The sequence below is a fragment of the Aythya marila genome, assembly GCF_965140915.1.
Source record: "Aythya marila genome assembly, chromosome: Z".
NCBI classification, from domain to species: domain Eukaryota; kingdom Metazoa; phylum Chordata; class Aves; order Anseriformes; family Anatidae; genus Aythya; species Aythya marila.
The window spans coordinates 17,659,055-17,672,882 of record NC_139080.1 but is presented as its reverse complement, the minus strand read 5'-3'; the positions used below and the strand labels follow the sequence as shown (position 1 = coordinate 17,672,882).

The 13,828-nt window shown below is 36.2% G+C and overlaps 1 protein-coding gene across 1 annotated transcript in view; it reads right to left on the bottom strand.

Annotated features, from left to right (window-relative positions):
• The window catches only part of ITGA1 (integrin subunit alpha 1), a 78,366-nt gene that overhangs the window by 40,348 nt on the left and 24,190 nt on the right, over positions 1 to 13,828 (bottom strand). The window contains exons 2-6 of the mRNA XM_082783749.1: positions 9,425 to 9,545; positions 6,409 to 6,521; positions 5,352 to 5,440; positions 5,147 to 5,261; positions 4,365 to 4,492 (exon numbers count right to left, since the gene is read on the bottom strand). Of these exons, the coding sequence (XP_082639875.1) occupies positions 4,365 to 4,492; positions 5,147 to 5,261; positions 5,352 to 5,440; positions 6,409 to 6,521; positions 9,425 to 9,545 (566 nt within the window). The remainder of the gene's footprint in view (positions 1 to 4,364; positions 4,493 to 5,146; positions 5,262 to 5,351; positions 5,441 to 6,408; positions 6,522 to 9,424; positions 9,546 to 13,828) is intronic.

Here is a 13,828-nt window from a genome sequence, read left to right as displayed (position 1 = left end):
TTTCTAATTATTATTTTGTTATCTGACACTTTCATACAACATAATCTGAAGAGGATGGTGCTCATCATTTAAAAAGCTTGTTGCTAACTGTTGAAAAATGACAGGTCTTCGTCATGCTCGGTCTTTTGGAGCTGCAGAAGAGTGCCACAACTATTCCACGACCACACACAAGAATCAAAAGCAGAGACTTTGTATATCAGTGAATTTGCCTCTGTGGGTTCACAGACTCCAGTTTTGAGGATTTTATTGGCACCAAGGTTTGATCAGGGTAATAAAGCCCATCTTTAGCTATTCTAGAGACCCACCTTGGTGTTGTCTTCTTCCTTAAAAAGGACTACAAGCTGAGACACTGAATTGTCTCATTTCCTATTTGAAAGGAAACACTGTCCATGATCACAGCAAGTAAACATTTTGAGCATTTCCTTCTCAGGAAGTGAATAGGAAGAACATCTGAGTCTGGAAAACTGCACTGTGTAGCATAGCTTGTAAATCAGGAAGGAAAGGGGGCATATGGTTATCTTTTGGGATACAGTTGTTCTGTGGGACCCTTCCTTAGCACTAGCTTTGAAAACACTGGTCATCATGTTCTACGTATTTCATGGCATCAGTGGTAAGCCACACCTCACAAAGGGTAATAAAACTTCCCCAAACCCACAAAGCAGTATGTCCCAGTCTTCTGCTAAATCATAAATTCAAGTTCACCTTTTAAAATTAGAATTGTATGCTATCAAGCATATAATGAATATATAGCCATGAAGGTATGAGATTTTGCAGCTTATTAATCTAACAGATAACTATAAATGGCACACCTATGTGGAGCAAATATACCATTTATGAGACAATAAACATGTTCCAACTGCTGAGCTTCAGCAAGACTCTAAGACTGGCTTACAGGTGGTGTATGTTTTGACTTGCTTGTTTAATTTCAATCTGGAAAATGCAGTAGTATTAAATAGAAAAACATAGTTTTGCTCTGCTCCAGCAAACCCAACATTTTTCCCAGCATTACTGACCATAATCTATTGAACATCTTTGTAATTCCTCAATTAATGTTCCCTTCCCTAGCATACCATGGATTTTATAATACACAAGGGAATAATTCTTTAATTGTCTCCAGTTCCTGTGAAAAAAAGTGTTGTAAGAGAGAACAGGCAAATGAAAGATTGTTCTACTTTGGGACAAAACATTTCAGAGGGCAATTACTTACAGTTTCTTCTATTAATGAACACAGCCCCTTATTTGGAAAGCACAATCTGGCTTTCCCTATCAATTATTAAATTATTCTGTATGTTTAAAAAATAAAAATAAATGGAAAACCATGCAGCACACAGCAAGGACATGCTGGGATTTACACCACTGGTTTGTATAGGAAAGTAAAACCAAAACCATTTCTGATTTAAGTCTTATTTAAGGTAAAAGAAAATGCCTTAGGAAGGCATCTTTGAACAATACATTTATCATATGGAGAACTTGCTAAAGATTTCAAAATCAAACCAAAGTTGAATTAATTTTTCTACATTTTGTTTGGTCTATCACACTCACAAGGACTCAGACAGAAATTACTTTTAAAGCACTGCAAGTATCTTTCTTCTTTTTTTTTTTTTTATACCTCTAAAACACTTCCATTCTTCTAGAGATAAAACTGATAATAAGATATGACATGGGATGATTTATTAGTTCACTGATACAGTCCCTTTGGAAATATAATAAGGTACAGGCCAAACACCTATAGCTGATTATGTCATATATCATTGTAGAAATAAAACATCTGAAAATTTCTGAGTGCCATTACAACAGAGCTTTAAAGTTGGAATTGAGCATGCTAATGCATTCTGCTCTCTCTTTTGATATTCTTCTACCACAGAAAGTTGTTCACATATAAACAATTAAAAAGCACACTCTCATATTAAGCAGACAAAAAACCTTCCTTTGCAGTTTCATTAAAATGTGCAACAGGGCAGACAGAAATATTTTCTTCCTTGTATTATTTTTTCTCATCTCATTCATCTTCCATTTCTACTTCTCTATTGTCACTTTCCCCATACATCTTTTATCCCCACCTCAGGATATGCAGCTTAACCATCAATATGACATTGTTTTTCAGAGAATGGGACAAAATGAAGGAAGTATTTCTGAAAAATATTATACTAAACTTTGGTTATTTGCATCTGAATCTTCTGGCTTTCACTTTATATGCCAAACAGGGGAAATGGAAGAATTTCTCTTCTTTCTTGCCACAACTCTAATGACCATTGTTCTTGGATTGGGTAAACAAGAGTGGAGAATAATTCTCCTAAGCCTCTAATCAAAACATGGTTTTGAACAAGTCACACCCAAACGGCTAAGGAGCTATTCTGTAATCACCTCATTCCTTTCCCATGCAAGAGGAAAACAATCTGACGTCAGTGAAAGTACACTGATTTCAATGCGCTCATAAATGATGAGAAAATTAAAATGGAAAAAAAATGGTTAAAACGGACAGAAAGTAAACAATTGTTCTTTTATTCTGTGTAGGAATGGGAGGGGGAAGAAACCTGCCTGCTCTGTTGTTTCTCCTCTTCCCGACAGCATGGGTGCAAGAAACAAAAACTTTTTACTACCTGTGGCTATTCCCGGGTTCTCAGGAAGGGAGATGGGAGGAAAGGAAAAGGCTGGAATACCCTTCCTGGGAGGTAGAGGAAGGGTAATAAGTCCCAAGAAAATTCCATTTAGATTTGCCCTCCATCTCCAGTTTTTAATTCTTTCTCTCCCTTTTCCAATTCTTATCTCCCTTTCAAATGTTTCTGCTCTTTAGCAACCACATGCCAAAGGTGACATTCTTGAGTGAATAAGTATATGTGTTAGAAGAAGAAGGGTAGTTATGCCAAACAAATTAAAGAACAAATTTTGTAGGTGGAGATGGCTGGCTGTTGGAGTGCAGGCAAGCAAGAGGACTTCTTGTGCAGGACAAGGCAGGAATCTAAAACCATGCGTAAGAGAGGTGTGGCAATATAAAAAAAAAATTGAGAATTTCTTTGGGAGGAGTACAGGTGAGGGTGCTGCGTAGTTGATTGCCCTGTGTACTATTCCTATGAAACACTTTGGGCATAAGGCAGTAATGATTTCCTTGCAGCCATTGCCCTGTACTACGAAGTTTAGCTTTAAATATTTTCTCAAGGTGCCATGTATGTTTGTGCCATGTACGTATCACCACCATAGGGACAAGGAAGATTTTTTCCCCTTTCTATTAAATTTAACAAGGTATTTTTCCCTCTTCCACACAATATCTGGAAAAGCAGGGTGTTTAAAATAAAAGGACGCAATTTTAAAGTTGACAGTTTATAAGCAATAATTTTACCAGCCAGTGTTCAGTACAGCCAACAGGAAAGTTAACCCTATCAATTTGGGAAATAATGGGGATACTCTCTGCAGACAGATATATCCCTTTACGGGACATACTCACTCTCTCCTTTGTGTAGGTAGTCTGAGGAGTTTTAGGCATGAGCTGAGAATTAGGAAATAACTTGCAGTAGGAAAAAACCTGTAGCATTGGCCTGCAGCCCACCAAATATTATACAGGATCCTAGAAAATCCTTGATTTTGGGAGGAGGGAGAAGTGAAAGGAAGTTTCTTTTGTTGTTAACATAGCTTTCTGTGTTAAAATGTATTCATGTGTATGTGTTTGCCCCTTCCCTGTGCTCTGCTCAAATTGCTGTTTACGTTCTCTCTTCAGTGGACTCTTAAACACGTTAGGTCCTTAGCTGGGGTAATCTGTTGTAGCTCCATTAATTCTGATGATTTATATCGCTAATTTATAGCAGCTGGGAATTTGGCCCTCTCCATTTATTACATAGCTTTTGCCATTAATAACATGCAGCTTAACAGCCACTCATTAATTATGATTTCAAATGTTTTAAAGCTATATGCTTAGTGCTCCAAGGTGCAAAATTTTGAACACTGCTCCAAAAGTCTTGTAATGAGACGCTCTCAACCATATATGTCTGCCTTAGAGGAGCAGAAATGTCCTTCGTGCACACAAGAAGTGTCTGTGGAAGGAAGGTGACAAAGGACAATGTTCAAACTGCCTCACTTAACATGCCTACCTTTTGTCTCTTGGTTAGAATCTCAGTCTCTCCAGGTTGCCAGAAGAGTGAGGGGAGGGAGAGGTGTCCTGACAGCACTACATGGCAGCAAAGACTGACTAAGTTATGATTGTCAGCTGCTTTGTTCTGGTACTCCACTTCCATTAGTTCTTATAATTGAAGGGCTCCATAGATGACGCTCTTATTCCATTTCTTAGACTTTTATTCTCTCCCCCCCCCCCCCCCCCCCCCCCCCACACACACAAATTAAACAACAATAAAATGTTGTAAAAAAAAAATCACCTGTGTTTGCTGAGGACCTATATCCATGTTTTTCAGAAGACTATTTAGGAAGGCTGTGACGCTTTCCCATGGATAAATGCTGTTGGACCCATCAAGGACTATGACGATGTCCAACTGGGTTTTACACTCTGCAACACAAATGGCCACATAATAATTGATACAAACAAGGATCATATATATATTTGCAGTTCTAGTAACTTTTGTGATTAGTAATAAATGCATATCTCTCTATAGTGGGGCTGCACGTTTGATGCAGACTGTCATTCCACATCTTTTCCATGGTACTTTATGTGGTTTGGTATTCCCTCGATTAGCAAGGCACTTTCTTGTACGTAGAAATTTAAGAATGGCATCAGATCACATAACTGAAGTATTTACCAATGACCTCTGTCTTCTTTGATATCTACTCATTCCTCTTTCATTTTCCAAATGACCAGACGTTTACGATTTTTATACTACGAAATTGGATTTGTATTAGGTCTTAACATGCTGTCATTACTTAAAAAGAGTCTTTTGGCCTTAAGTAAAAAACATAAGCAACTATTTTTAGCAATTGTGTTTGGATGTCAAATAGCCCTGTAATGATTGTTTATACTGAGATAAACTCTAAAATTAGCAAGAATTTAGGTTATATACTGACAATGAAAACATTTACTTAACTTGGTAATGCTGGTAGCTAAGGAAAGCAGTTCATACTTTTTGGTATGCCTCTGTGTATACATTCATCTTGTTTGGCACCTTGTATTTTCAGACACACGAGAGAATTCCTGTGGTATGCATACCTTGCACAGATGGCGCAATAGCTTCCACAGTTTCAAAAGTGGAGCTGACGTTGGAGCAAACTCCAGTTGTGTAATGCAAACGCCCACACTTATAAGCATAGAGTGGTCCACATGCCTTAAAAAAATGAAAAAGGTTGAAATGTTTGGTGTGTTACCTAACGAAAATACAGAGTTCTTTTAAAATTGTCAAAAAGTCCTTTCTTACCAGAAAGCCGCCCTTTGGGTTAGTCACTAAAGTTGTTCCAAGAGTCATGTTTTCTTTTACTTCCATGACGTTAGGAACTGAAGTAGAAGCTACAAATAGATTGAAACGTTAAGTATTTGGGAATGTGAAAACAAAATGTTAAAGTATATATAAGCTAGCAGAGAGCTTCCAGCTTCTAAAATAAAACACAGACTGACACTGGTTCCATCAAATATTTTAGCACCCTTGATCCTCCTCCTTCAATTGCAATGAACAAGAAAAAATTCTGAGACTGGCTTTTATCCCAGCAAAATTTGTCTGGGTTGCTGTCTCAAATAGTTTCTTGAACTGGGAAAAAAGGTAAAAATAACAGTACAATGAAAGCAAGAGATTACTGTTCACACAGTTTTGTTAATTAGAAGACAAATACTCATTTTTTACTCTGTCCTGTTATAAATGAATTACAGCTGTTATGTTTGCTACTTTTTTGTTACATTATTGATATTCAGGTTTTCAAGGAAAGTGATTTAAGAAAAAACATGGTGACTGGTGTATTTAGTGGAATTCGTATTAACAGTCTCTTCCTGTCTATATTGAGTCTCTCTTGACAAAAGCAAAAGCAAAAAAAAAAAAAAAAAAGAATGTTGAACACCTTATTAAGGTGCTTCAGCTTTGCTCTGACTACTTAGGTGCTTGTTAAAAGCATTAGGAAGGCTCTTACTGGCTTCCAAGAGCTTTGGAAAAGGTAGCCCACAAATCTACACTCCTCAGCCTTTCTGCCAGGACTAGTAACCACAATCAATCAGTATCAGTCATAATAATGCTTTGATAACACAGCTAAATGCCTATTCTGGAGTATCAGTGTGTTTTCCAAAGACCAATGAGAGATAAAATAAAATTATTTTTGATGTTACAAATACAACCTCCTTCATGCTTAGTTCTGGAGTCCTAAGTCAATTTTCCGTACAAAACCAATCCTAACACATATTTATTAACTAAAAATCTCTTTAAGATTTGACCTCTACTTGAGGTCAATAGAGCTGCCACCCCCGCATGACAGCTCTATTTTCTTTCATACCTGGTAAATTCAGTTTTATGCAAGGCGACTGGTTGTCCTTTCCTACAGGGCATTTGTATACATCTCCTGTTCGTTTCTCAGGCTGGCCAACTAATGGAGAACCAATAAGTACCCTGCAAATGAAATGTTATCTGAAATTTCTTCTTTCAAGAAAGGCTTGAAAGTCAGCAAATAAAACTTAGATACAGAACACAGATACAGCTCGTTCTGCACAAACAGTAGAGGATAGAGAGCAAGAAAAGTATCTATTATGCTTTTTCAGACTCAATAAAAAGCAGCTATTCTGTCTCCCCTGTAATAAACAATATGGAAAAGAAATATATCTATGTACCAAATTATACAATAGACATTACAAAACATTACAAAAAAAATCCACTGAAAAATATAAGCAGCATTGGTTGGTGGATGAAATGTATTACAAGTAGTACAGAAAGACATATCTTTTTTATTTATATCACCTTGCTCTTCAATATATTTTAGAAAATAAAGTATTTTAAGTGCTAAGGAGGGAGAGGCTCACAGGCACGAAGTAGAATAATTCAGTTTTAAATAATGTGAGCCAGCATTTTAAGATACATTTTTATCCTTAGCAATTAAAAAAAGAAAGAACGAACAAAAAAGGCATGTCCAGAAAATCTCTATTCTGATACAATATTTTGTAAGCATAACAAATTAACATTCACTCCTAAATCCATTTTCAGCAGAAAATGCTGTTAAGAGATAGACACTGTTTTTGTTTTCACATCCTTATTAGTGACACTAAACAACCCAGCATCACCCAGCAAGTAACTGACTCCATTAAATGTGCAAGGAAGAACTCAAATTAAATTAGAATTCACAGCACACACTGAAAATAGAAATCCTGTCATTAGAAGTAATAGTTCAGTAAGATTTGCTTGTGGACACTTAGATGATTGTGAAGAGTTATTGAGAAAACTATTTCTAGCTTTAATCATAAATTAATGAGTCCAGGCAGAAGACATTTGTATAGAATGACATATTAGGTAAGATGTAGCCTACAGATAAAAAGAGCCAGAAAGGAGAATTTAAATGCAGTACACCATCCAGTTTCTAAACAAACATACTGAAACAGCTCATTGTGATCCAGTATTTTTTTTTTTTTTATTAATAATTTCTAAAGCAAAATAAAATGGTCCAAGTACGTACTGGATCTGATTGATCTTTCAAGCTACACTCTGTAAGGCATTCTGAACACCATGACTTAGAAGCATGCTCCACAACCTATTATATGCATCCTTGACTTCTGTTTAACCACAAAGAAGCTGAGTGTGCTTGACATTCCAGAGGAGGTGATCAGTACTTAGCAGGATTATGCCCACATGCTGTTCTTTACCCAGAAAAAAAGAAGATCCTCATGCACTGAGATAAGTGGTTTGAAAGACTACCCTGTCTGTTTGCCAAGACAATTTTTTGTTTTTATTTTTTTATTTTTGGGGACTCTCTTTATCTTTGAGAACAACTTTAGCCAGATTTACAAGACATCTGTTGCTGAAAATCTGTCTGTGTTATCAAGGTAGTGTTATAGCTCTTGACAAAACACCACAAAGATTTATATATTTAAAATACCATTATGTAGATTTCCTGCTTTGTATGTTATGCTGAAGGAAACTTGGAAACTTGAAAATTTAGCAGTGGCTCTGGAGTTTTATTTCAGAGATGTTCAGACATAGCATGCTGGTTTAAATTCCTGTCTTGCTTCAGCCACTGAAAGATAACATTTTTTGCACTTAACATTAACTTTTGCTTATAACATTTTTTGCACTTGAAAGGCTTCAGGGCATATACAGCAATATAGCTTACTATACAAAATCCAAGCTCCTAGAATGGATACCATTTCTGGAACGTCTAGGTTAGTTCAACAAAGGTCACTATTATCCTTTCATCACCCCCGTGCAGAAGTGTACATCCTGCAACCTGGACAGTCGAGAACTAGCATTTGCAAAAGCAGGTTCTGCTATTTCATTTTAGTGAACATTTCCTGTGTCTAATAGAGAACAGAGTGCTGCAGTGGTGGACAGACTCTCAGAATTGAGCAGGTCTGGTGCTGGTAGAGAGGATCCACTCAGGCACTGCACAGAGCAGTGTGACCTGGCTGCCAAGTGGCCACACGCCCTTTGTTCCAGACTGCTAGGAGTCATCTCTGGGGCTTATCATGAATGTCAAATTACTGGCGAAGTTCTTGGAAAACCAGAAAAATCAGCAAACAACAATACAGACCTCAGGTTTCCCAAGCCTTTTACCATTCAATTACTATTTCAGTCCACCAGCCAGAGATCCACCCATGATGTTCATTCTTATGCATAAGCTGCTTATCAAAAGACTGAGAGGCAATGATATTAGTAAGCACATCAAAATGCAATTAATAATTCAGTAGAAAAACAAAACAAAACAAAACAAAACAACAACAACAAAAAACAAGGAAATAGCAGGTTAAGAAGGTGGCTCCAAATCCCAAATACAAATATATGTCAACTGCAAGACACAATTAGACCTTCAAAACAGAAGAGGGAGAACAGTATTATTAAATACTATCTTTCCACCAGTCCCACCAAAAACTCAGTTCTGGCAACCAGTGACAGAAAATTTTAGAAAAAAAAAAAACGGTTATTAAAGCAGGAGCAATTTTGCTGGTGATATATTCATAGAAGGAAAAGATGAATCGCGACTAAACATGACTATCATGATTATTCTTTTTTGTGAAACAGAAAAAAGATGGCTCAGGCATACAAAAAGCTGTCTTAGCTCCAGCAAACAGTTAATTTACCCACTTTGTGAACTCATTTATTTCTTTGAGGAAACTGATGTAGATCAAAATTTGAATCTTTGTCTCCCAGTGTTTGGAGATTTCTTTAGGACTGTTCATCAATTTAAGAAATACAAATAAGCCTGACAGAAAACTGACCCTTAGTTATGGCGTATACTTAGAAAAAACAGTATAGAACCTGAGTCACTGAATATATGGTAATTTGCAGCTTAGACAAGAAAAGCAGCTTACCATTTTCCTTCCTCGTTTTCATACTGTTGAACTGTGTACCCAAACATGTCTTCCAGAGGCCCACTGAAGGTCACTGAATTTTTCACATCAACATTGGAAGAGACAACGAGATGAAAGAGAGCTTTAAAAGAAAACAAAATAATAACAGCAAAAAAAAACATGTAGCAACATGCATGAAAACACAAACTTTTCAGAAATCAAAGTTTAGTTACAACTTACTGAGGGTTTAAGACAGGGATTGAAAGTAGTATTTTGAATGTATTTATATTTTTCAAATTTATATTTGAATATATTTACCATAGCTTTACCAAGATTTAAAATCACACATACATATGCGTCTATATTCACAGACTGATTTCTATAGCCAAAACTTAGATGTTAGTTTTAAAAGTCAAAATTGTTGAATTACTGGTCAACATCACTACTTATACATTAAATAAGGCTTTCTATCTTTTCTTTATTCTTCATTTCAAGCAGCAATCTCTTCCATTCTTGTCCTGTTGAAGTCACTTTCAAAAACAACCACTGACTTACATCTGCAGAGCTGTCTATTTAATACAGAACCAAAACTTTGATGAATTTGTAGAACATCAGAACTAGTTAAAAACAATTATATACACCTTAATTTTCATTTCAAAGAAACCTTTCATGATCATTTACTGACATTTAACAGTTACATAAAAGTATCCAAATCCATAGTACTTGCTGCACGTCAAAGCATTCAAATGATGTCTAGGCAGTCACTAAAATACTTCTGTGTTATTCACCATTGAGATGACATTCTCATAGCTGGTTACTATAATTAAGCTCCCAAATGGTCAGTGCTAATCTCTCCCTCTCAGCATCACATTTCCTGCTTAATTCAGTAAAATCATCACAAAAAGACTATCACAAAAAGACTATTTATTGCTGAGTAGGTATTTCCGGTTTCACTGGACAGCAGAAAAAGGAAAAGTTTTTTTGGTGTTATTTCAGTTTTTCTTCCGCCAGTCAGAGTCAGGAAATAAAAAGAAGTGGACACGTTAAAATGGAGTTTACTTTTACTCTTCAGCAAAAATTGATTACAAGCAATGAGAAAAAATTCATGGCTGATGGTCTAAGGGGAAAGCATTTCCCAGAAAAGTATGCATTCTTGTGCAATTTTGCAACTACCGCAACTACTAATGCAACGACATGCATGCTTTGTCTTAACTATTGATATTTACTTTTAAATAATGCTACTACATCTCTTCATATGCAATAGAGGTTTGTCTCTTTCTTTTCTCTTTGGGTCATCAAAGAATAATCAAAGTCAACAAAATTACAAAATAAAAAAAAAATCTGTAAAATTATCATTGGCTCAAATCTTGAACTTAATTTTCAGAGTAAACATAATAGCTATTATTATTAATATTTTTATTACTATTTTTATTATTTTTATATGAATATCATACATGTGGTATTCAGGCCATCATTTAGACTCCCAATTTACCTCTTAGTCAATTAAACTGTTCTGACGAGTTTGTCTGCTAGTGTCTAAGTAGTTTAGCCAAAGAAAGGTAGTTGCGAAGTCCACCCATATCAACTCACCTCTTCAAGACCTCTAGAAGTCTGTTCACTTTAGCCCCTGAATGAGGTGGGCATAACATCCTTCTAGAAGTCTCTTACCCCTTGCTTACAACAGAAAACATAATTTGATTTTAAAGGGCACAGATTCCAGTTCATCTCTTCAAATTTACTTCCTTCTAAGGCTATTGAAGGTTATGTATGCAGTCTGTGCTCTGTACAACTCCATCACACATCACAGAACCATGTAATCATTAGGGTTGGAAAAGACCTCCAAGATCATCTGGTTCCCCTGCCATTCCCATTCCCCTGCCACCAGTATCACCCATTAAACCATGTCCCTAAGTGTGTACAACCCTTCCTTGAAGACCCTCGGGGATGGTGACTCCACCACCTCCCAGGGCAACCTGTTCTAACGACTGGCTACTCCTTCTGAGAAGCAATGTCTCCTAATTTCCTACCTAAACCTCCCCTGGTGCAACTTGAGGTCGTTCCCTCTTGTACTATCACTAGTTATCTGCATCCTTTCAGGATGTTGTAGAGAGCAATAAGATCAATAACAACCCCAGTTCCCTCAGCTGCTCCCCATGGGACTTGTGTTCTAGACCCTTCACCAGCTTCATAGCCCTGCCATATCAATGATACCCTTCACATCATTCCATCCTCTGCTGAAAGAGGAGTTTCTTCACAGTACAGTATTGGCAACTGTTGTGAATTTTACAGTGTGTTCATGGTACTAAATGGGCTTGAAAATTTCTGACTATTACACAACACACTCAATCCCCATAGTTTTAAAGAGTACACTTCTAATCCTCATTATAACAGAAAGTTTGAAAATGTGGAATGTTAAAACACGCAAACTAGAAGACAAATAGAAAATGCCAGCTATTTGCTACTATCACCCAAAAGCCTTCTGATTCTGAGTGAGGTTAATTTAGAACCAGCAATAATAATGGTTCTTAAAAGACAGAGCTAGAAGAATTAAAACAAGCTAGGACTGGTCAGAAATAAAAAGGAGTTGACTCTCCACAATGCAGAGAATAGAGATGGAGACTGTCAACAACGGGTATTTTGGATGCTAAATATCATGTATTCAGTGGATAACTGAGTAAGCTAATGGAGGTAGTTAGCTACTGCAGGTTACAAACCATACAGAAAGCACATTGAATTCAGGAAGTCCCCTTTGCTGGAAATATTCTGAAGATGGAAGGATACACAGGAGGAATAACATATATGCTGTCTCATCTATCTTTTGTCTCTGGGTATCATCTTACATTTACTCCTGACAACATGACACTGGACCAAATACTTTATTTGATCCAGTATAGTTATCCTTTTCCTCTCAACTTCCCATTCAATTCTACCTTGAAATCAGATGCTTTGAAGTTTGATTTTTGTATGCAAATAGTGTGGCTTATTTTCATATGCAGATGTATTACATGACTTCCTGTGGCTTGTATGTGTATCATAAGCTAATGATTTTGAATAAAAGTAAGGGTTGTACTAGGCAATGGAAGATTAACTTATAAATACTTAATAAAGGTATCTTATTACATTTCCAACAGATTGCTTAAAATGAAATCTTACTTTTTCATGTAAAGATTTATTGAAATCTGCAGACGGTAAATGGAAAAGTGGAGTTTACATTGACCCATGTTACACTATCAGGTAACAATAACTCCACTTTTATGACTTTCATGATTTTTTTCACTTTTCAGTACGTTTTATACAAACCAGGAGTTCACACTATTGAAAAAAAAAAAAAAAAAAAAGATGATTGTGACTGAAAATGATACTTTATATCAGTAATAATTTCTAGCTTGTATTCTTCCAGACTTCTGATTTCTGTCTAAGTTGTAAACATTCTCTTCAGGTTCCAGCAAACTGGTGTGGATAGTACTATAAGTATAAAGACTAGTGGCAGAAATAGTGAAAAAAACTAAAAGCTACAGAGAAGTTGGAGAGAATTCTTGAAGGGTATAGGGAACAAGTAGAAAAAAAATATCTTTTGAGGCATGTAGTATTTGACTACATACTTAATCACAGTTATTGTAGGTAAATTAAACTAAGATTTTGAACCATTCCATGCTGTGCTAACAGAATGACTAAAAAGACAGATCAAAGTACTGATCAGAAATACAGACTATAAATGTTTATCAGAAGATAAAACTTAAGTTCCAGCTTTTAGGTTCTCATTTTACAACAAAGGAACCACTGTAGAAAACTGGGATAATGACTCTCTCACTGCTGTCGTTAACTGCGTAAGAAAACTAGCTGGTGCACATAGTATTTGTATCTGGGCACAGTTCGTACCTGTGCATGAGAAGTTAATACTCAGTCACCAAGACAGCAAGACAAATATTATTGTAATAGATAATTGCAAGCCTCGAGTAGTAGCTCATACTTGTACAGTAGCCACTGATATATTTTTTCCCTTCTGTTTTATTTAACTTGAGTTTTTAACCAAACTTTACCAGAACAACCGGGCAGATGACATTAAACTATGCAAAAAATGCTTAAAATATATTTCCCCAGGACTTGTCTGAGTGCCTATTGCCTGGTCACTCTAATCTTTGCGAACAGAGAACTGAAGAGGGCCCCCATGTTTTTGTAGAATGTCAACATAACCAGAGCTGCAGCATGTCTAACTAGCACCTGGCTCTTGACTGATGAAAAAAAAGATAAATTACCTGCAATAGATGACATAATGGAGACTGACTTAACCATGAGAAGAGAGTACATTCAGTTAGGATATTTTGTCTGTGTATGGTCTATAGCAAATAACAATTGCATCCTCTATAAACAGTGGCTATTCTTGGAAAGGACAAATTCATGTGTTACATTTAACATTACACATTT